At 44.7% G+C, this 24242-nt stretch overlaps 1 protein-coding gene across 1 annotated transcript in view; it reads left to right on the top strand.

Moving 5' to 3' along the window:
* Positions 1-24242, top strand: part of CACNA1E (calcium voltage-gated channel subunit alpha1 E) — a 520667-nt gene that overhangs the window by 285539 nt on the left and 210886 nt on the right. The window contains exons 6-8 of the mRNA XM_020908964.2: positions 6928-7031; positions 8154-8306; positions 9457-9638. Coding sequence (XP_020764623.2) covers positions 6928-7031; positions 8154-8306; positions 9457-9638 — 439 coding nt within the window. The remainder of the gene's footprint in view (positions 1-6927; positions 7032-8153; positions 8307-9456; positions 9639-24242) is intronic.

Below are 24242 nucleotides of genomic sequence, written 5' to 3'. Positions count from 1 at the left end.
AAGATTTCTGCTTTTCTGTTTTCCCATCTTGGTCTTCCAATATGCCTTCAGTTCTGTAAGGTCCTGATATCTTCTCAGTATACTTGTTTAGGATTTGTTTGCTTAAGAAAGCTAACATTTATTTCTGTTGCTTACAACCAGGAACCCTACATGGTAAATCAGCACTGTGCGAAGAACTACAAGTAGCCTCTTTTAAACAACATCAACCTTCTTAGAGAGGCACTGGCCCCATTTTACAGATAAGAAAACCAAAGCTAAGAGAGACAATTTTGCATAAGGCCAGACAGCTGGTGTGAGTGAGAGAACTGGTATTTAAAACCCGCCAGTCCGACTGGAGAGCATGTGCTCAACTACTTTCTCAGAATCCTACTTCAAGTCTCTTTTTCAAGGATGGGCAGGATTTCATCTGGACGCTGAAGCGGCAGGGGAGAGATGGCATGAGAAGGTCAGTCTAGGCCAGAGGGAGGCTGGAGAGTAAAAGGTAGATCCAAGAGATGCAGAAGAGGAAGGATAGGGTGGACTTTGATGCCTCATTGGAGGTAAAATAGTAAAAAGAGATAAAGAAGCCAACTGCCTAGGGAACACTTTTAAGTGAACAAAGCAACTCATTTCTATTGACTTCCCAAGGAAATGATATCCTGACTCAACTCTGGGTTGGAATCCAACTTGAAATCTGTGCCTTCCCGCATCCTCCTGGTCTCCCCTTAATATGGGCTGGATAAGTACCTAATCTCTTTTGCTACTGTTCATCAATCTTTTTGCCTACATATGAACAACTTGACTTTCAAATGCTAATGAGGTTCTTCCTTGGGACCTATATGGTCAGAGCCAAAATCAGTGATTTCTGGAGTGCAGGAGGGAATTTTCTGCCTGGTGCTGACACTCTGACTTGGGTCTCTTCTTAGAAGAGAGCTTGAATGTTTATTTAGGGATGAGGCAACCCTGGAGAAGGAGTCTCCTCAGTTGATCATTTGACGCTCACGCCACCACCACTGAAGTAGAGAGGTACATGAGATGCCTACCTAAATTTGAATTTCAGAGAAGCAGCAAGTCATTTTTAGTGTAATATTTGCACAGTGCTTTGGGGCACTTGAATCCACCTGCAATGCAGGAGACCCTGGTTCGATTCCTGGGTCAGGAAGATCTGCTGGAGAAGGGATAGGCTACGCACTCCAGTGTTCTTGGGCTTCCGTTGTGGCTCAGCTGGTTAAGAATCCACCTGCAATGTGGGAGACCTGGGTTCGATCCCTGGGTTGGGAAGATTCCCTGGAGAAGGGAAAGGCTACCAACTTCAATATTCTGGCCTAGATAATGTATAGTCCATGGGGACACAAAGAGTTGGACACAACTGAGCAACTTTCCCTTCACTTGGGGCGCTTTTGGCTATGGGAGAGTGAAAGTATCAGTCACTCAGTCTTCTGACTCTTTGCAACCCCATGGACTGTAGCCCTCCAGGCTCCTCTGTTCATGGGATTCTCCGGGCAAGAATACTGGAGTGGGTTGCCATTCCCTTCTCCAGGGGATCTTCTCTACCCAGGGACAGAACCCAGGTCTCCCGCATTGCAGGCAGAGTCTTTACCATCTGAGCCACCGGGGGGGGGGGGGGGGTACAGTGAAATATGCATGTGCAGAGACTGCTAGACTTGGACTGACCAGGAGATTGAGACAGAACCCTATGGTCACAAGGAAGGCAGGGTTGCGGAAATCTTCAGGTGACGACTTGGGAAGGGGCGCTTGGTTGTAATTGTCCAAAGCATCATTCCATCATCATCTGCGCTGTGCCACTGGGTGAAGGTCAGATCACACCCTCAGGCTCATATCAGCCTCCACTCTTTTACCTGCGGACGCCTACAAGTGAAAATGTTCAAGGTAGGGCTGAGCCCTGACATTCATCAGGAAACAGTTTTGGCACATTCATAGCGTGTAGAGCACAGTGTCTGTGCTGATGCTGGTCAGGGGTTTGTTTGCTCACTGACTGTCCTCGGCCTTGGAGATCAAGTAGCAATTAAGACCTCTGTGTCCAGAGCTCTCCACCAGGTTCTATGCTCATGGTGACAAAAGAAGTGAAGAACACAGCCTCTGCTCCTTAAGAGTGCACACCTGTGCCTCTTAGGATGGCGGAGAGCTTAGCTTTTATTAACTTGGAACTGGACTCCTCCTCCGGGGCCTTGCTCTGACCTTGTGGAGCACCTGTCCCATCCTGTGTGTTTGTTTAGATGCTGCGGCGGTCACCACCTGGGGCTCAAGGAGCCTCATACCCTGCTGGTCCTGAGAGTGATGCAGTCAAGTCTGTGGGAGTTAGCAGTGTGTGGCCTTGGAATGAAGGAAGCCAAATTCTCTGGCTTGTTTGGGGACCAAACTCTGTGACCTTGGTATTTTTAGCAAAGCACTGGACTATGGAACAGTGGAGCTGCCGGGGACCCAGAAGATGCTGCCGGTATAATGGTAGAGAGGGAAAAGGATTGGCTTTGATCTCACAAGAGAACTGACTTTAATGCCTGGTCTTGCCTTTTATTAGCAATTTCATTTTCTTCTGCGCCTCAGTTACCTCCCCTGTGAAATGGAATGGATAGTAACATCAGGATATTTTGGAGGATTTAATGAGATAACATATTGGAAAGTGCTCTCAGATGGTAAGTTCTGTATTGGTCATCGCAGTGTTTCCCGTTCTCGTGGCATTTTGTAAACACCTGTGTTATGACACTCTTTGCGATGAATTATAGTCATTACATTTCTGTGTGTCTCCTTCTACTAGACTGAGGGCCAGGGCGTTTTTCCTATGGTTCACTTTCCTGGAGCCTCTCGCATAGGCCTCCTCTGGACGAGACTCAGAGTTGAGCTGAGTAACCTTCAGAACTTGGGTTTTGCTAGGAGACAGGTCTTTGCATTTTGAGTCTTCCTCCCTTGCCCCCTCCATCTCTGACTCCCCCACTGAGGGCTGGACTGATCCTGTCCTGGGGGGTCTGTTTGAGAGCACGTGTCTTAGCAGTACCTCGGAAGCTTGTCATTAGACTCTAAAATGCTTGAGGACAGATTTCCAGTGCTCTCCTGTATGCTCAAACAGGCATGGGTTTGGGTAGCAAACTGGCTCTGATCTCTTCATTGATAATTTCTAGGGTTTCTGTGGTATTTCTGTTCATTTGATCTCAGTTTTAACACAGTTATTGATTTCCTCAGTGCAGTTCAATTCCTTGAGCATTTATTGAGCACCTTTTCCTTGCTAGACCCTGGGCTGGGTGTTGGGCATGTTGAAATGAGGAAGACAGTGTCTCCACCTGAGATATTCTGGGTCTCAGAGGGGAGGCAGGTGAGAAAACAGAGGCTTCCTCTAGGATGTGGTAAGGGCAGTGACAGTCGTGGGGACAGAATTTTATGGGAGCTCAGAATAGGGCCCTTTTCCTTAGTTATCTTTTGCAGCCCATTGCTGTTGCTTCTTACAGATGGATGGGGGAGCCAGATTGTGATCCCTGCCCTCAGGATGGTTTGAATACTAGGAGAAAGCCAGTGGCAAATGTGTATCAGCCAGAGGTTCAGTTGACAGCACTCCGGCACTGGATGAAAGAGAAGAAAGTCTCAGGGCCAGGAGGGGGCACAGGGCCATAGGTGCACGACCCTGCCTGAAGAACGAAGGGTTTTGGAGGCCTGGGGAGACGTTGGTTCAGCCAAGGGCTGCACTTGGTAAAGGGCGTCTGGACACATCTCATGGCCGGCTGCTTCTCTTTTTGACATTAGCTTTACTTTTCTCCCCTTTCCCACGTCATCATCCGTGATTATCTGACAGTTGCTTCTCCACCAACTCTTGTTTCTTCTCATCGCCTTTCCTACTTTCACCTCCACGTTTCCTTTGACTGCTCACCACCCCCATCCTCCCATTCTCCGCTCCCTCTGCCATTTTTTCTTCCTTTCTTTACCTGTGCCTTCCTGCCTTTTAATAGCATCCTTGACTTCCTACCTCCATGTTCCAACATGTCTCTTGTTCATCTCAGAGTTGGGGAGGAGACTTTCATTTTCAGTGGCCTTTCTTATGATGTGAAAGAGCATCTCGTGTGTATCTGGGTATCCTAGGAAACAGAATCCTGGTTTCTGAACGGGGCAGATTACTCACTGTGTTTGTAAGACAGCAAACCAGAGGGAAAGCAGCCTCCGTGTGTGCCCCTCCAAAGACTGAGAATACAGTGGGCTTTCCCTGTAAGCAGGATCAGGGGAGCATTGACCCCATTTTCATGGGGTTCTGATTCTCTCTAACTATACCTATTCCTGAAGCTTCTCTTTCCTTCCTTTCCTTTATTTTTTAAATTTCTGTCCTGATTTTCAGTTCTGTTGTCCATGTTTCTCCTTGTTCTCTCTAGTTTTTTTCCCTACTTATTAGAGATTACATCAGTCCCCTCCTTAGTGTCTTTCTTTTGCCTTGGAAGATAGAATCAAAAGCTCCTTATTTTCAGATGAGCTGATGGAAGTTTGGGTTGGAAAAGACAGAGAAAACGTGTGAAGCTTGCCTAGCTCCTAAGATGCTTTTGAGACTAAGCTTTCTTTCTAGTTCTTATTTTGAGGTTGGATCAACATAGTTATGGAATCTTTTTTTTTTTTTCCATTTATTTTTATTAGTTGGAGGCTAATTACTTTACATCATTGCAGTGGTTTTTGTCATACATTGAAATGAATTAGCCATGGATTTACATGTATTCCCCATCCCAGTCCCCCCTCCCACCTCCCTCTCCACCCGATCCCTCTGGGTCTTCCCAGTCCACCATGCCCGAGCACTTGTCTCATGCACCCAACCTGGGCTGGTGATCTGTTTCACCCTAGATAATATACATGTTTCAATGCTGTTCTCTTGAAACATCCCACCCTCGCCTTCTCCCAGAGTCCACAAGTCTGTTCTATACATCTGAGTCTCTTTTTCTGTTTTGCATATAGGGTTATCGTTACCATCTTTCTAAATTCCATATATATGTGTTAGTATACTGTAATGGTCTTTATCTTTCTGGCTTACTTTGCTCTGTATAATGGGCTCTAGTTTCATCCATCTCATTAGAACTGATTCAAATGAATTCTTTTTAATGGCTGAGTAATATTCCATGGTGTATATGTACCACAACTTCCTCATCCATTCATCTGCTGATGGGCATCTGGGTTGCTTCCATGTCCTGGCTATTATAAACAGTGCAGTGGAATCTTAAAAGAAATCTCTATTGGCTATTTAAATAACCTTCAACCCAATGTTGGAACCCTCTTTCCTTCATTAAGAGGGTTCTTCTGCTCTGTTCTTGAATACTTTTAATGTTAGAAAGTCATTACCACATAAAGCAGCCCACTTGTTGGCTAGCACTGCTTGTTTCAAAGTTACTACTAATGATTATAATCTGGATCTGTGTAATTTGTGCCTGTTGATCTCATATGTGCATTCTCAAGATAATACAACATAAGCCTTTTGTTCACGTTTTAAAGGAACTTCAAGGTATCTTCTTCAGTCCTTGAAATATTTTGGAGAGATTCCACTGAAAATAATTAAATGAAATAAACCATTCTTGCCACCCTTTTGCTGTATAGAAAAGTCAGTTTTCTGAATGACTCATTCCTTAGCAGTTCCATATAGCTGAAATTGTCCTGGAAGTTGTAAGGAAGAAAAAGAACGATCCTATACAAGGAACACTAAAATTAGACAAAATTGTTAAAGCAATATTATTAACATTTGTGCTAGATATAATGTCTAGTTTGTTAAGTATAATGTCTACTTTGCACATTAAAGTTTAGAGAACACTCATAATATTCAATGCCATGTCATTTTATTTTTGTAAGTAGGCCATGGTACTCCCCCAGTTTGTAGATGAGTGTAGTGAGGCTCATAGAGGTTGACTGGCCTCAAGGCACCCAGTTCTCAAGTGCATGAGTCAGGACTGAAACCCAGTTCTTCTGATTCTTAGTCTTCTGCTGTGTCTGTCATAAATACTTAAGTGTCTTCGTCTCTCCAAAGTACCTGCAATGTCATGGGATTATATGAAATAAATTGTCTCCTCAAGACAAGGTACTTGGTGTACACAATCTAATAGGATTGTTATGGATTTTTGTTTTGTGTGTGTCTGTTTCTGCATATGGCTGTGGAAGTAGAAAAGTGGAAACAAAGAAACCAAATCCAGCTCAGGCAGTGATTTGGGGGCAATTATAAAAATACTCTATGGGGACCAGTGATGCTATTCCCGAAGTATAAGCATCAGTATGATTGATTTTGTTGGTGAAAATTCTAAGTGTCAAGGTAAAGAAGAATGAGTTATTCCTTTACTGCAGTTAATCCAGAAAAATTTCCCGAAGGAGATAGGAAACAGGGAATTCTAAGAAAATTTTAAATAAAAAATGTGAGGGCTTTGATAGATTGGAAAGTTGTTATTATTCAGTCATAAAGTCGTGGCCAACTCTTTGCAGCCCCGTGGACTGCAGCATGCCAGGCTTCTCTGTCCTTTGCTGTCTCCCAGGGTTTGCTCAAATTCATGTTCACTGAGTCCGTGATGCCATCTAACCTCATCCTGTGCCGGCCCTTTCTCCTTTTGCCTTCAGTCTTTCCCAGCATTACGGTCTGGAGAGAGGGGAAGGTAATTGGCAAGACTTAGAGGAGGGTTGGGAACATGGTTTCGGGGCAAGAATGAGACAGATGCTGGGGACCTCGTGTTTTACTAATGATTTGAAACTAAGATTCCAATGTGATGATCAGTTTTCCTCCTTTGCAGAGTGAAACCCTGATGTGACTAAATTTAATCTCGCTTGGAATCACTGGTGATTCACCCAAGCTCAGGTGCGCCCACGCGCAGCTGGCATCAGCTCTGTGCGCTTTCCAGGCTGATCCTGCTCTAACCCAGCTTACCCTACTCCCCATGGAGCTAGGGGAGAAAACCAGACTGTGGTAACCTTGACCCTCTGTGTCTCCATCTGCAGCATCCTGGCTACTGCGGGAACCCACTTCAACACCCATGTGGACCTGAGGACCCTCCGGGCTGTGCGTGTCCTGAGGCCCCTGAAGCTCGTGTCGGGGATACCTAGTGAGCATCCGTCTTTCCTCTTCCTCCTCTGCTAAGAGCTTTTCTGTTGTGTCCTCAACCAGATCCAGGGATAAGCAAGAAGTAGTTTCCCCAGAGAGGAAGCCCCTGCAGTAGTAAAGAGAGGACCTGCAGCAATCTGGCATTATCTTCCATTTTAAAATTTATCAAATTTTTTCACATTTAAAAGATAATGAAAGATCTTTACAGAAAATGTGGAAAGGAAACAATACAAAATTGAAAATGAAGAGTACCCATTATCCTGTCACTCAGAAATCAATTTTGTTAACATTTTAGCATATTTTTTCATTCATTTTTTTCCTGTGCATTTTAATGTATGTGGGATCATAATGTATTTTTGATTTTGGATCCCATCATGCACATTTGATTTCCCTCACACTAATAATTCTTCAAAAGTATGACTTTGAAATCTGTCTTATATTCTTTCTTATACTGTCCATGACTTGGGTAGTCCTTTCTACATTACTATTCATTTAGGTTATTTTCAGCTTTTTTTTTCTTTCGTTTTTTTTTTCCCCTAAATAGAAATAGTGTGGTAACAAATGTCTTTTGACTTAAATATTATTCAGATCCCTGATTATTTTCTTAGACTAGAATCCTAGAAGTGCAACTTTTGGGTCCAAGGATGCAGTATTTTATGAATAGTGGTTGTACTAATTGTGCTTCCATGACAATGAATGGGAGAGCTGGGTCTGAGATAAGAGTCACGGGAAAGATGAACTTTGTCCTTGTTCTTCCAGACTTACAACCTAGTAAGATAAGGCCTAATTCCCTTTGGGAAGGAAACACATTCTAGTAGGTTTCATCTGTAAGAAGAATCCAGAAGACAGTGTGGGTGAAATGAATAAGGGAAGGGTAATACGCATGTAAGTGATCAGGGAATAAGTGAAGAGGAGCAAGGGGTTGATTCCTCTGGGGAGGGGTGATGGCAGTCTTTGGCTTGACATGTCTTGGTTATCCCTTTGTGAATCATTTTCTCATCTCAGGACCAGTGGTCCTTTTCCCTCAAAGACTTGGCCCTTTCTCCTAGGAGAGGGTACACAGCCTGCCCTGTTGGGGTGCTAAGTGAGGGCTCCGTTCATCATTCTCTTTCTTTCCTTCCAGGCCTACAGATTGTGTTGAAGTCCATCATGAAGGCTATGGTGCCTCTTCTGCAGATTGGCCTTCTGCTCTTCTTTGCTATCCTGATGTTTGCTATCATCGGCTTGGAGTTCTACAGTGGAAAGTTGCACCGAGCGTGCTTCATGAACAATTCAGGTAGGGTCACTATTTGCTGGCTTCTCCTTCTTCCCTTCCTCTCTCCTTTGGTCATGGGGGTAATTTTAGGATATTTGGAGGCTAATTGGAAAACAAAGTATGTCCTATCCCAACCCTAGAATTAGAAGCAGAGGCTTCCTAGTCATCAGCTTTATGAGGTACAACCAGCCTAAAGATCCCCATTGCACACTGATATTGCAAAGCAAATAACCTCTTAGGTTTATAGTCTGTTTCAAATAGAAGGTCTCAGCTGCCCCATCCCTCTGTAGAAGGCTATCAGGAGGCATGTCAAAAACCATATGCCTGAAAAATTACTCTTTGTACAGGGGACTCTCTGGCCCACAGCCAGAAAGGCCTCAGGAGTCTGAAGTCAGACCTGGGGCCCTTCAGATCTCAGGGCCGTTTTCTCCCTATGCTCAAGCTCATGACATTCCCCCACTCTGCTGTCAACCATGCATAGTGTGGAAGAACTGAGTGAGTTCTGAGCATGACTTGGCAGTGGTTAAATTAGCGAGGTATACAAGATCTCACTTTCTTGTCTCTGTATCTTGTTTGTTCAAGTTGAGTAGACTGCTTTAGGAGGAAAGATGGCAGGGAGAGGTTGAATGAGCCCAATTAGCTATGATGTTTTTATGAAAAGAATCTTTAAAGGACATCGTCCATGTTGGATTTGTTTTAATTTTTGTCTTATTCCAAACGAGGAATTTTGGCCAGAAAAACAAGGAGTTAAGACCCACGAAAGGGACTGTGGTTTATAATTGTTCCCAAGGAACCCAGAAACAACAGGGGAGCCATCCTGGAGTCTGAAGTTAGAAAATCACTTAAGATTTTGCCTTCAACTCAGACCCTTCTGGGTGATACCCAGTCCTGTAAATTCCTGTGGAGCTCAGGAGAGGGTAGAAGATGTGACCTGCAGAAAGTGGGGGTGGGGGGATGTGTGGAGGAGGCTTCATTTTCAGAGCAGGTTGGGAAACACTGGGTTGAACACATTAGAGTTTGTGAGCTGTGACGTGTAGGGGTAGGAGCTGGAGACAAGGAGGATAGACCTTCTTGTGGGAAATAGAAATGCATGCTGTGGTCTCCTGGGGTTATTTGCAGCTCATGTGAAACATCACATGGTTTATCCCCCACCCTCCAAATGTGTCTGCAGGTATTCTAGAAGGATTTGACCCCCCTCACCCATGTGGCGTGCAGGGCTGCCCAGCTGGTTATGAATGCCGGGACTGGATTGGCCCCAATGATGGGATCACCCAGTTTGATAACATCCTTTTTGCCGTGCTGACTGTCTTCCAGTGCATCACCATGGAAGGGTGGACCACCGTGTTGTACAATGTGAGTAGAGCTGGTGAGGGGCCGGAGCAGAAGGGAAGGATCATGGAATTAGGCTCCTGGCTTGGTTGGGGTTGGTTAGCCGGGGGAAAGGAAAGATTGGAAATGTGTATGGGGGTGTGCATGTGTGTGTGTGGACTCAACTATGGTAGGCTTAGAAGTTTCTATGCCTCTGTTTTTGCCCTCTTGCTAAGCACACAGCTTCTTAATAGAGTTAGGAAATTACATGCCATATTTGGTGGGTGAACAATGCTAGTTAAATCAGATCAGCTCAGCCATTATAGAGTATGTTTTGCTACTGGTTTGATGTGGTGGTAGGATTGAGTGAGGGGTACCAAGAGTTATAGGTTCCTTGGTTGCTGTCTTTAAAGAACTTACTATTGGTCTGGAAAGATGTTCTAGTAGTTCTCAATTCTGGCCTCGCACTGGAATCAGCTGGGAGGGAGCTTTAAAAATGTACACCACCTGGGCTCTACTCCAGACTAATTAAGTAGGAATAGCTCGGGGTAAAGACCTGTCATTGATTTTTTTTTTAAAGCTTCCTAGCTGATTCTAATATGTAGTCACTCTCAAGAACCATTGCATTACATGCATGTAAGAAACATGCTTAGTTGTAAGATTCACTGGGGATGCTTGTTAAAAATTCTGATTCACAGGCCCTTTGGAGATTTGATTTCATGTGGTGGTGGTGAGCTGAGCTATATGTTTTACACGTGCTTCTGGTGGTTCCTGTGATCAGCCACATTGGGAAGGTTGTAAGTTGATGCATAAGACAAGGCTGTCTAGCTGCCTGTCTGGGATGTTTGGGGATCCCTGCTTGAGGACAGAAGTTAGGGTGACTACTGAAGTGTCTTCTACCTCCCAGAGTCTGATCTTAATAAGTTATGAAAGGTATAAGTGCAGAGTCTCGGAGAAGGCAGTGGCATACCACTCCAGTACTCTTGCCTGGAAAATCCCATGGACGGAGGAGCCTCGTGGGCTGCAGTCCATGGGGTCACTAAGTGTCGGACACGACTGGGAGACTTCATTTTCACTTTTCACTTTCATGCATTGGAGAAGGAAATGGCAACCCACTCCAGTGTTCTTGCCTGGAGAATCCCAGGGATGGGGGAGCGTGGTGGGCTGCCGTCTATGGGGTCGCACAGAGTCGGACACGACTGAAATGACTTAGCAGCAGCAGTGCAGAGTCTAAGTTCTAAAATGAAAGAGTAGAGAGTTGTGTGGTTTGATGCTTAGGGGAGCCTTGAGAGGCAAAGCAATTTGGGCAAATTGTCTTTGTAAACAGGTGTTCATAAAGGTTTGTACTTTCCTATGCCTCCCAGCCATCCCACCCTAGGGCACATCCGTTTGGAGCAATCATCATCTCACTTGCCCTCCCCTAGCCTTCTTTACCCTAAGGCACCCTCATATTCCTTCTAACCTGATTCTCGTATCCATATAAACATAATGGATGGGACATGGGGTGATTTACAAAAAGCCCCCTTTAGAATGACTTCGGGACATTATCTATACTGGAAGGAAAAGAAATGCTGTCTCAGGAGAGACTCAACCAGATTGTCATGGAGAAAGAGCCACGGTCCGTATAAGGCCCATATAAGTAGGTGCCTAGTAAATGTGCATCATTAACTTGGACCCATCCCCACGCGGCATGAGCAAGGCAGGTGGGGCTTTGCAGAAAAGAGCCGCAGGCTTTTCCCGTCGAAGATCTGGAGAGGTGTGAAGAAGTCCCAAGGACCAGCGTATGCCTGGCAAGCCCAGGGGTTCTGTGTGACCTAGAAAAACCTTGAGAACACTCTGGGATTCTTACCAGATGTGGGGGTGGCAGGGAGGAGGGAAGAGAGAGAAGGTTGATGAGGCCAGTCACTCCTCGTTTGAGATGTGAAGGTTGTCTTGAGGCCATGTCACTCAGATTAACCAAGCGCCTCTGGAAATGACAGCACTGGGCCCCGCAGTGGCTGGTGTCATTTGTGGGGCTTTGGGCAGGATGGCTTTCAATTATATGTGTAGACTCACCTAAGTGATGTGATAAATGCACTGAAAGCCCGAAAGGAGAAGTGTTGCATTTGAAGATACAGGCGAGATCTGTTGGTCCTCCAGGGCCAAGACTCAGAAGGTACTGAGATAAGCAGGGGTCACTCATCACTTGGTTTAGTTCCTTTGTTCATTCATTCATTAATTCTTTCAACATACATTTGTGAGCATCTGTGATGTGTCAAGCAATGTGCTAGGCACATGGGGAAACAGGGAGAAAAAATGCCATGACCTCTGTGCTCCTGGCGCTCTCTTCAGATTCCAGCCTCTCTCTGGTTGTCTGTCTAACTTAGGTATGGAGGTCACACAGAGACACTGAACTGGCTGTCCTGTCTAGGTGTGCTTTACCGAGGAAGCAGGGAGAAGATGTCAGACGGCAGATCCTTTGAAACCTTTCATTGCGTGGGCTCCCAGGACCTCAGACACACAGTACCTCTGACTTCCAGGCCATCAGTCATTGAATTTCAGCTTACTGAAGGCCTCCTGCTACCCCTGTGTCTGGATCCAGGCTTAAGAGAACTCACTGAGCTGTAGGACTGGCTTCCAAAAAGTGGCTGGCTGCTCATTGGGCAGAATGAACTCATGCCCACTTTGAAATGACGTCACTTTCCAAAGCTTTGGATCTAGGGGGAGGGCATGGAGCCAAGAGCCCACAGGCAGAGATAATGGTCATAGTGAGGCTAGTATCTACCCCTTGATTCAGGAGAAGCTGGATGGAAAAGGCATCCCATTTTTAGCCAGTAGAGCAAGGACAAAGTCTGGCTCCCTAGGAAGAGAGGAAGTCAGCCAAGTCTAGCTTCCCTTGAGCAGGAAACTGGGGTGTGGAGCATGGCCCAGGTGGAGCTCTCTTATAGGAACTGGACACACATCCTAGAGTTAGGGTTGTCTTCTGCTGAAGGAAGTTTCAGAGCTGGGTGTCTTCATACTGGTGGGGGTAGGGCTTACAATATGTGGGGGAATCACATCACACAGGCTTTTGTTAAAAAAAAAAAATTCAACAGTGGATTTTAAAAGTGTTTTTGACATTATTCAACCATTCATGAATGAGGCAGCATCCCATCTCACATCTGGAAAGGAGTGCTGAGGAGCTATACAAAATGAAAGGCTTTTATAGGCAGAAGGGCACTGGACCAGGAAGTTAGTAAAGAGTGGATTGGTTGTAGCAAGGTCGCTTTCCTTTAAGGCAGGGGTCCCCAACCTCTAGGATCTAATGCCTGATGATCTCAGGTGGAACTTATGTAATTATGAGAGAAATAAAGTACACAATAAATGTAGTGTACTTGAATCATCCCCAAACCAGCCCACTACCATCCCCAGCCTGGGGAAAAATTGTCTTCCACGAAACTGGTCTCTGGTACCAAAAATGTTGGGAACTGCTGCTTTAGGGGAATGGCAGGGTTTTATCAGGCAGATAACTTCATTCATACTGACCAGGTGATTCCTGATTGCCTGGTTTAAGAGCCCATTTGTGGGAGAGACTGACACTGTAATAAAGTTTTTGTTTGATGACATGGGGCTTAGTGTAAGTGACTCTGTTTTGGACCTGTTGTCTTGTTTTTTTAACACTGTTAATTTACCCAAATTCAACTATTCAGCTTGGACCAGAAAGGGGATTCAGAACTTGTGGACACAATAGGAGAAGGAGAGAATGAGATGAATGGAGAAAGTAGCTTTGACATATATATCATACCATGAGTAAAACAGATAGCTGGTGAGAAGTTGTCGTATAACACTGGAATCCCAGGCTGGTGCTCTGTGATGACCTCGATGTGTGGGTCAGGGGGAGGGGAGGGAGGCTCAAGAAAGGAGATATATATATATATATATATATATATATAAATATAATTATGGCTGAATTCTTTTGTTGTACAGCAGATACTAACACAACATTATAATACAATTTTCCCACAATTAAAGAATAAATTTAAAAAAGGATCTAGGATATGGGGAAAAGAATATTTAAATAGTGGAGACTAATTCACCTACCACTCCTTTCCTGTTTATGCCCATTAAGAGTATGAGATCAGAGGTACCTAGGATCTTGGCTGGAAAATTGCAGATTCTTGTAGCCCATGCCAACAATACCTGAGTATTTTTTTCTCTCAATTTTAACTTAAGATTTTGTAAATGAAAAAGTTTTATATATGTATTAGAACTGGTTACACACTACTGGGTTAACTGTGAATGACTAAGTCGCCTTGTGCGAATGCTAAGTCCCTTCAGTCATGTCTGCCTCTTTGCAACCCCATGGACTGTAGCCCACCAGGCTCCTCTGTCCATGGGATTCTCCAGGCAGGAATACTGGAGTGGGTTGCCATGCCCTCCTCCAAGGGATCTTCCCAACCCAGGGATCAAAGCCAGCTCTCTTAAGTCTCCTGCATTGGCAGGCAGGTTCTTTACCACTAGTGCCACCTGGGAAATCCCTACTCTGAATACATGAATGTATGTATGTATGTATGCATGTTTCACCATAGAGGAAAATCAGCCATGGTGCCTTTTATTATCACCACTGTTCAGAGGTTGCAGATATAACTGGTTGATTTCCCTTTCTACCACTCATTCCGGAAAGGCCCAATTCACCCAGTTGCCGTATTTCCTCACAAAGGCCACAAAGAAAAGAGAGCCCCTTTTTCCCATTCCAATGTCTCCTCTATTTAATGGTCACAACAAATATGTAAGATTTATTGGCACCGGTTACGCTTGAACCATTAGGAGTGCCTTCAGGTTGACACTGTATACAGAAGCTCTCTCAAACATGTGGACTCAGTTTAACCTTTTCCTATATACTGTAAATGCTTCCCTGGTGATAGCATCCCTTTTCTGCTGTACAAAGCCTTCCTGAATGCTTCCTGTGATCTTGTATGGCTTCACCGGTGATTTTGGTTAGCTTCATTTACATGTAGCCTTTCTCATTATCCTGCTTGATTGTAAGGGTGGGGGAGAGTTCCCATTGTCAGGGCAACCTGGAGTCCTGCTTGCTGAACTCCATTTAGTTTTCCCAGAATTTCAACTTGGTTTGGTCACCCTCCAACTGTATTCTTGGCGTCCCTCCCTCTTGTGGTAGAAAGATGCAAAGCAGTCTACGGTTCTGCTGGCTGCTTCTCCCTGTTTTGACTATCTCTGCAAAGGTCTCCGCCACTTGCAGACTCTCCCCTCTTCTTACTGGTTTAATTTGTTTCATGTCTCTTAATCTGGAGATGACTGTTGAGAATCCCTTGGACTGTAAGGAGATCAAACCAGTCAATCCTAAAGGAAATCAGTCCTGGATATTCATTGGAAGGACTGATGTTGAAGCTGAAGCTCCAATACTTCGGCCACCTGATGCAAAGAACTGACTCATTACAAAAGCCTTGATGCTGGGAAAGATTGAGGGCAGGAGGAGAAGGGGGCGACAGAAGATGAGATGGTTGGATGGCATCACCAACGCGATGGACATGAGTTTGAGCAAGCTCTGGGAGCTGGTGATGGACAAGGAGGCCTGGCATGCTGCAGTCTATGGGGCCACAAAGAATTGGACACCACTGAGCAACTGATCTGAACTGATTCTGGATGGGTGTTTGTCCTCCAGGACAGTGCCGTCTTCTCTCTTGGCTCAGTGCAGTTCACTCTGCAAATATGACTGTGGTTCCAGGATTAACTTCTAAGCTTCTTCACCTGAATGAGATGCGGCTCTCAGATCCGGCTTTCTGCTGATTTTGGTCTGAGTTGGGTTTCTCTGTTGTGACTCTGGTTTTGTGGTCTCTGCTGTTTGTGGTTATCAGGACTAATATACAGATTGCAGGAGTTCCCAGTCTGTGGCTGCAATTACTCCAACCTGTGCTCTTCAAGTCCAATTTTTTGAAATATTTATTTATTTGGCTGTACCAGGTCTTAGTTGGGGCATGTGAGATCTTTAGTTGTAGCATGTGGAATCTAGTTCCCTGATCAGGGATTGAATCCAATGCCCCCTGTGTTGAGGGAGCAGAGTCTTAGCCACTGGACCACCAGGGAAGTCCCAAATCCAGTCTTTTGATCTGTATTTCATCTGTGTTTTTCACTGAGCTGTTTTTCTTCTCACTTGGTGTCTATAACTCATGCAGATCGGCATAGTTCTTGGAGGCATGCTGTTTCTCTGACTTTGCAGGTACACGCCAGCTTTATCTGTTATGACTGCTTCAGCGCTCTGTGCTGCCACAAGAGAGATTTTTTGATGGTTTATCCAGTCTTAGGACTTTAAATACGATCTATACCCTGAAAATTCCAAATTTATGTCTCCAGCTTAAACTTCTACTCTGAATTCGTTTATCCAGCTCTCTCCTTACATCACCATAAAGCTATCACAAATTCCTTTCCTGGAAAGAAAATACTCTTTCCTGGCTTTTGGCGAGAAGAGGAGAGTCTCCCTCATTCTCAGAAGTCCTTTGGTCCTATGACTCGCTTTTAAGTTGCCTTCTCCCACCTGCATATAGTTAATAGTTGCTGAATAGTTAACAGCTAATCACTTTTTACCCTGTTGGCATTTATCTTATGTGTGTTCTGCATAAGCATGTTGAAAGAATAAAACCATATCCGAGGGTTGGTGGAAAACTGCCATCTTCAGCTTCCTGAAGCTTCTCTGATTTTATGGTATCTACAGAGAATGTGTTTGGTGCTGAGTTCCATGTGACTGGGGAATGTGTCTACTCATCTCTGCTTTAGTTTTCATCACCACCTCCTCCACATGCCCTGGGAACAGAACATACTCAAAACTCATTTGACAAATAGGGGCCAGGAGTCTACCACCATCTTCTGGTGTCAGAGTGATAAGGTGTACCAATTAACCTAGGATAAGGTATCCAGTAGGTAAAATTTGTGGATTTCTGTAACCAGTAAGTCATGCTCTGGTATAGGCTGTTTTTCTGCCTGCATCCTTGTCTGCATGACCCTGTTCCCATGTCCTTGCAGGAGTCCACGACCCAATACAGATGCCACCTGGAATCTGACATCAATGTCTGTTCATGTATGACTTATCTAATACTAAAAGGGATTGATAAGTATATCCTGGAAGTTAGTCTTTCCCTGTCCCATGAAGGCTGAGGGGTGAAGTAGATTGGGAAGAATATGAAGAATTGAGTTGGGACATGAATGAGGAATTTGAGATGCTTAAATGGTGTTGTACGGAGAGAGTTGGATAAATGAATTCAGGGTGGAAGCCTAGATTGGAGATACAAATTGGGAGTTTTCAGTGAATAGATGGTATTTAAAGCCCTAAGACTGGATAAACCATCAAGGAAGGTAATATCTAACCGTAGGGAAGAGGTTTGAGAGCTGAGTTCCAGTGTTGAGATGTGGGTGAGTTAAGGAGTTATCAGCAAGAAAACTGAGAGGGAGCAGTGAAGGGGGTTGGGGAGGGATGGTGTCCTGGAGGCCGAGGGAAGAGATGGCTGCAGAAAGGAGGAAGTAGCAGTGATCAGCTGAGTCCAATGATGCCTAGGGATGGGTTAAGTAAGTGCTCAGAATTATTCATCAGAGGTCAGGAGAGGGCAGTGGGAGGGGCAAAAGCCTGATTGGGGGAGGTTTAAGAGAAGGTTGGAGATATGGCCATACTCATTGTGGCGAGTTTTGCTGAAAGAGGAGCAGAGAAAAAGGGAAAGGTAGATGAAACACCATTTGCTTTCTGATGAGGATGAATCTTTCAAGACGAAAATCATTGCCGGTGGAGAGAGAGGACAGTTGGTGGAGCAGTCTTCTAAAGCAGGTGAGAGGGGGTGGGCTCCTAGCCCGGCAGAGCCCATGTGGATGATTGGGCTTGGCACCCAACTTCATGGTTCATCAGTAGTCCTCGGAGGGAGGCTTCAGAGGCTGGGATGTGGGTAGGGTGGCGGGAGCTCCTGGAATTTCTCCTGTTGTTTCTATTTTCTCAGTGAAATTGGAAGCCAGGTCATTTAGCAGAGGGTGGGAGAAGGGAAATGCTGGAAGTTTGAGGGAAGGTGGAAATAGTTTTCCAGAGAATGGAGAAATGAGTGGAGTGGGGCTGTAACTGCTGGACTGCATTTGGGACCCACTTGGGGTTCGTGTTGCTGGGGTGAAGGTGAGACCAGTGAATGTGCTGTGTTTTCCTCTGGTCACATTTGGCCCCTGAGCTTCAGGCAGGACGTATCTACAGAGCTGACTTTTACCAGAGTAGTTTTGCCAGGTGAGCCTAATGAAATGAGCATTAGGAGACTGACCTTAGCAGAACAGTGAAATTTGACCTGGGTAGGAAGGAAAGAGAAGGGGGTGACAGAGGATGAGATGGTTGGATGACGTCACCCAGTTGGTGGACATGAGTTTTTGCAAGCTCCAGGAGATAGTGGAGGACGGGAGCGTGCTGCAGTCCATGGGGTCTCAAAGAATCCGCCACGACCGAGTGACTGAACAACAACAAAGAAAGGAAAGAGGTGGGGGAGAGACAATGAAAAGGGAGTAAATGTATTATAGGCCCTTTTTCAAATGTTACTCTGGAATCTGCTGGCTAAATTCAGTGTGTGGAATGAGTTGAGAAGCCTGTCTCATTGCATGGAGGAAGTAGGAAGTGAGTTTTAAAGCCAAATGTTCTGATTTCTAATTTGGTGCTTGAACTGCCCCCAATAGAGGGAGAGTGAGTGAGGGAGGGAAGGGTGTGTGTGCACACACACGTGCAGAGTAAGCTGTGACCAGAAGGTGTGGCTCACCTCGTGGGCCCTCCCAGACTTCACTCCTGGGCGCCCGGCCCCGCTTCGGCCGGCGTGGACTTGGGGAACTTTTGGGGACTGAAACCTACCAGGCCCGCCCACCTTCCTCACTTGCATTGTACTCCGTCATCTTGTTTTCCTCCTCAGAGTGTCTCTTTTTTAAAAAACACATTTATGTTTGTAGCTGCTGCTGCTGCCTTTGGCAGCCTGCTCTCATGTGAATCACTTGTCCTCTCTCTAAACCCTGCAATGCCTCCCGCCTGCGTCCTGCCCGCTGGGCCAGAGTCCAGGGTCCACTATTTCCAGTCCCTGGCTCCCTCTATGGGGGAAGGAAAAAAAAAAAAAAAAACCTGTGATTTTCTTTCTTCCTCGCACATATTTCCATCCATAGCTGCTTCCATCCTGAAATATTCCCACTCTTTCATATCCATTTTGATTTCTTAATAATTTGTCAAGCCAGAGATGTCCTTCTGTTTGGGGTTGATTCCAAATATGCTAAGTTTGCCTCCTGATCGAGTGCCTGGATTTCACACCACACACCAGGCCAGTCTCCAGATCTTTTGTCTACGCAGACCCATTAGGCTGGCTCAGGGCTCTTGGCCTTTCTTTTAGCCCACTCTAATACACAGTTTAATTTCTGATCCCTGGCCAGAGGCCTTAGGCGCCTGGTGTGTCATGCAGCCTTGGGCTATGATCTCTCTGTTCTGAGGCAACCCCATGCCTGAGGACCAAGGGGCAGAAATTAACAGGGGTGGTGCGGTGGTGACTCAGTGGCTGTTTCAGGTACTTTTCACTGGATCCCCCGGAGGCCAAATCCTTAATGGAATCCCAGCTAGACAGAGATGGCACAGTGGCAGCCGCTAGCACTAGGCAAGCCAAAATGGTCTCTCTTCATTTTTCCCTCAATTTATCATTCTCTAGAAAAGTATTTATTGAGGGCTTTCTTTCAGTGCCCCTCAGAGTGTGGTCCATCTTGGAATCGGCTGAGGGGCAATTAATATAATTACAGATTCCTGGGCTCTGCCTGGATCTAACGACTCAGCAGCTGCAGAGGCAGGAGGAAGGAATATGTATTTTTCACATGCTCCCTTGTGCTTCTGAGGCTGCAGTGAAGTTTGAGAATGACAGTTCCCTGTGACAGTAATGACGGCCTGGGGAGGGTGTGAGGTGGTCGGCGTAGTGGGGGCCTACTGAAGAGACGCCTTCAGCCTGTCTCTCCCACTGCGTGCATTTCCATGAGGTCCTACTTTAATCAATATCTGTCTAATACAAACTAACTGATACCCACGGTGGGCTCTCAGGAAAGAGAACAAGGACCATTGGCATTTCCATTCTCCTGAGGACACTTTAGAGTCTCCCTGGTGGCTCAGTGGTAAAAGAATCCACCTGCCAAGCAGAAGACTCGGGTTCAGTCACTTTGTCGGGAAGATCCCCTGGAGAAGGAAACGGCAACCCACTCCACTATTCTTGCCTGGAAGATCCCGTGAACAGAGGAGCCCTATGGGCTACAGTCCTTGGGGTCACAAAGAGTCAGACATCACTTAGCAACTGAGCGCGCATGCGTATGAGGGCACTTTGCTGGCTGCCCTCCTCCCTCTCCCATCCCTAGGCCTCTGCCCTTGGCCCAGAATTGGGGACTTGTCAGCTGAGATCTGTAGGCAAACTCTGGTGGCTTCACAGAATTGTCTCATTTTGTTTTTAAAAGATCTTAAAAATGTTTTTTAAACAATTGAAGTATAGTTGACTTACAGTATCTCAGGTGTACAGCAAAGTGGTTCAATTATACTTATCTATCCTTTTTAATTAGAGGTTAGATGTAGCTCCCTGTGCTATCCAGTAGGTCCTTGTAGTTTCTCTGTTTTTCATATAGTAGTGTGTATCTCTTATTTCCAGATTCCTAATTTATCCCTTCCCTGCTTTCCCCTTTGGTAACTGTAAGTTTGTTTCCTCTAAGTCTGTTTTGTATATAAGTTCATTTTTATCAATTATTTATATTCCACATATAGGTGATATAATATGCTATTAGTCTTTCTCAGACTGACTTTACTTAGTATGATAATCTCTTAATGTGGTAATCTCTAGGTTCATCAAATCTCTAGGTTCATCCACTGTTTTCCCATCTATTTCCCATGAAGGGATGGGACCAGATGCCATGATCTTAGTTTTCTGAATGTTGAGCTTTAAGCCAACTTTTTCACTCTCCTCTTTCACTTTCATCAAGAGGCTCTTTAGTTCTTCTTCACTTTCTGCCATAAGGGTGGTGTCATCTGCATATCTGAGGTTATTGATATTTCTCCCGGCAATCTTGATTCCAGCTTGTGCTTCCTCTAGCCCAGCATTTCTCATGATGTACTCTGCATATAAGTTAAATAAGCAGGGTGACAATATACACCCTTGAAATACTCCATTCCCAATTTGGACCCAGTCTGTTGTTCTATGTCCAGTTCTAACTGTTGCTTCCTGACTTGCATATAGATTTCTCAAGAGGCAGGTCAGGTGGTCTGGTATTCTCATCTCTTGAAGAATTTTCCACAGTCACAAGAATTTTATTGTGATCCACACAGTCAAAAGCTTTGTCACAGTCAATAAAGCAGAAGTAGATATTTTCCTGGAACTCTCTTGCTTTTTTGATGATCCAGCGGATGTTGGCAGTTTGCAACCATGAAATTAAAAGATGCTTGCTCCTTGGAAGAAAAGTTATGACCAACTTAGACAGCATATTAAAAAGCAGAGACATTGCTTTCCCAACAAAGTTCTGTCTAGTCAAAGCTATGGTTTTTCCAGTAGTCAAGTATGGATGTGAGAGTTGGACTATAAAGAAAGCTGAGTGCCGAAAAATTGATTCTTTTGAACTGTGGTGTTGGAGAAGACTCTTGAGAGTCCCTTGGACTGCAAGGAGATCCAACCAGTCCATCTTAAAGGAGATCAGTCCTGAATATTCATTGGAAGTACTGATGCTGAAGCTGAAACTCCAGTACTTTGGCCACCTCATGCGGAGAGTTGACTCATTGGAAAAGACCCTGATGCTGGGAGGGATTGGGGGCAGGAGGAGAAGGGGACGACAGAGGATGAGATGACTGGATGGCATCACCGACTCGATGAGCATGAGTTTGAGTAAGCTCCGGGAGTTGGTGATGGACAGGGAGGCCTGGCGTGCTGCAGTGCATGGGGTTGCAAAGAGTCAGACAGGACTGAGCGACTGAACTGAACTAGGTTCATCCATGTTGCTGCAAATGGCACTATTTCATTCTTTGTTGTGGCTGATCATGTTCCATTATGTATGTGTGTGTGTGTTATACCACATCTTCTTTATGCATTCATCAGTTGAAGTACACATAGTTGGCTTCCGTGTCTTGGCTATTGTACATAGTGCTGCTGTGAATATTGATGTGCATATATTTTTTTGAATTGGAGTTTTTGTTTTTTCTGGAAGTGTAATTGCTAGATCATATGGTAATTCTATTTTAAGTTGTTTAAGGAACCTCCATACTGTTCTCCATATTGGCTGCACCAGTTTGCATTCCCACCAACAGTGTAGGAGGGTTCCTTTTTCTCTACACCTTCTCCAGCATGTTCTATGTAGACTTTTTGATGATGGCCATTCTGACCAGTGTGAGGTGGTCAAATCATTGTAGTTTTGATTGGCATTTCTCCAATAATTAGTGATGTTGTGCATCTTTTCACGTGCCTGTTGACCATCTGTATGTCTTCTTTGGAGAACTATCTGTTTAGATCTTCTGTCCATTTTTTGATTAAATTGTTTTTTTTTATATTGAGCTGTATAAGTCATGTGTTTTTAAAACTAACTCCTTGTCAATTGCAGATATTTTTCCCCATTCCATAGATTGTCTTTCATTTTGTTTTTAGTTAAAATATATCTTTTAACAGTCATACTTCCTTGAATCCAAGATACATGTTATTGATTAGAAGATCTACTAAAAGCTTAATAACAGCTTTTAAAGGAGGGGGAGCCCTACTACATTCTATATGTTACATATTCATATATTTTGAGTTTTAAACCCTTGCTGTGAAGAAAGGTGTATCTTCAAATTGAGGAAGTAGAAAATCACACACACAAAAAACTAATTTAAAAAGCATAATCAATGTGCTTGAGACCAAATCTTCATTCTTGAAGACTACCTGTGGACACCTGGCTTGTTTGTAGAGACCCTGGAGGAAAGCCGTGTTTGCCATCTCTGTGTTTGTTTGAACTTCATGTAAATGTGCTGTTGATTAGAAGGCCTGTAGTTCTGTGTTAGTCTTTTAAAAAATTCAAGTCTGAGCTTGTTTGCTCACAGAAAGGGATATAAGTGAGCACACTATTCCTTTTCTGTATGATTCAGGATTTTCTCAGTCCTGTGAGACTAAAACAAAATATGGAAATAAACTGGATACCAAAGCTGATTCGAGACTGCAGCAGGCATCCTCACCCGAGCTTCAGGGCTCATCTTGCCCAAAACCACCTCATGTTTTGAGTGAATGATTCGGCATTACACATACGTTTTATATTATAAATACATATATATTAAGTTGCAAAAATGTATTTATTCTTTATCCTCTCTGTATTTTCTGCATTGATGTTCTGATGCAGATCTTGTTTGACGCAATGTCTGTTAATAGAGGTGGTGTAACAGTGGTTATGAATCTTGGTCCCACTTTACTACCTGTGGGACCTGGGCAACTTAATCTCTGTTGTCCTTTTCTGTAATGTGAGGGGAATTATGTTACCCTGCTAGTAGAATCATAGTAAGAATTAAAGGAGGTAACTTGGGTAAAACCCTTGGCATGTGCCTAGCACATAAGAAGCACTAGTGGTATTAAATAATTCTTTAGAACATTTTGGACAAACCACTCTTACGGGAAAGACAAGCAGAGCATCTTCTTGCACTGCCCTGTTGCTCTACAGATCTGCCTCTCACTGACTGGTCCCTTCCCGCTTTAGTCTAGCCACTTAATATCTGTCATGTGCCTCTTTGCCAATAATACGTTCACATTCTTTGAAATTAGTTTTTCCTTCAAAATGTTGACCACTTCCCCCACAGAGCCTTCTCTGACTATCCCTGAAAACTCAAAAGACGAGAGGTCTTTTTTCTAAGCCCTCACCCCTGACCTAAATGTCAGTAGCATTCATTTGGTGCTTTCGAAGATTCCTACATCAGAAGTTGTCTTTTAGGTGCCTCTGCCTCTTTTTCCTTTTGAAAGGCCATTCTGTCTTCTGGCAACAATCACAGTTCCCCAGACGTGAAATTCAGTAAATACCCATCGACAGGCTCATTTCACAGGGAAGCTCTGTGAACTCACCCAGGGCGCGTGGCTTCCAGACCACCCGGCTGTCAGCATACAGTCTGGGTTTGGATGAGGGAGCTGCTGTCGGGAGGGATGCCACTAATGCTGGGCAGTGGGCTGTCACCACGGTTACCGCAGTCCGCTGTCACTGCTGGGCTCCAGCTCAGCACCCTGTTCCCTTCTCCTGTGACAGGTAGAGATACACACAGAAACCAACGAGTGAAAAGCAGGGGCACTCTACTAATTTATTGAAACGTTTACACAGGGTTGTTGTGTAATTAGTAGTTTATTTCTGTGACACAGTTGGCCTTCCTGGCTTGGAACCTGGCTCTGAAATGCTCTTAAAGAAACCCAGACCTGAGAGATGGCAATCTGCGAGATGATTAGGATTTGGGAACAGAACGAACAGAGAGTATGCCCTGTTTTCTGTGATGAAATGTGACCAGTAACAGCCCCCAAATTGAAGACTCCCTATACACACACACACGTACACACACACGCAAGCACGCACCATTTCTGGCATCATTTTCTGCTGCTGAATCCACTTTTTACAAGGTCTGTTTTTTACTTTTGTGAACATCAGCTTGTTTGATCCTTACACTGAGGATAGGGGGACAAC

The sequence above is a fragment of the Odocoileus virginianus genome, chromosome 11, assembly GCF_023699985.2.
Source record: "Odocoileus virginianus isolate 20LAN1187 ecotype Illinois chromosome 11, Ovbor_1.2, whole genome shotgun sequence".
In the NCBI taxonomy this organism is placed as follows: domain Eukaryota; kingdom Metazoa; phylum Chordata; class Mammalia; order Artiodactyla; family Cervidae; genus Odocoileus; species Odocoileus virginianus.
This window is presented reverse-complemented; position numbering and strand designations above follow the sequence as displayed.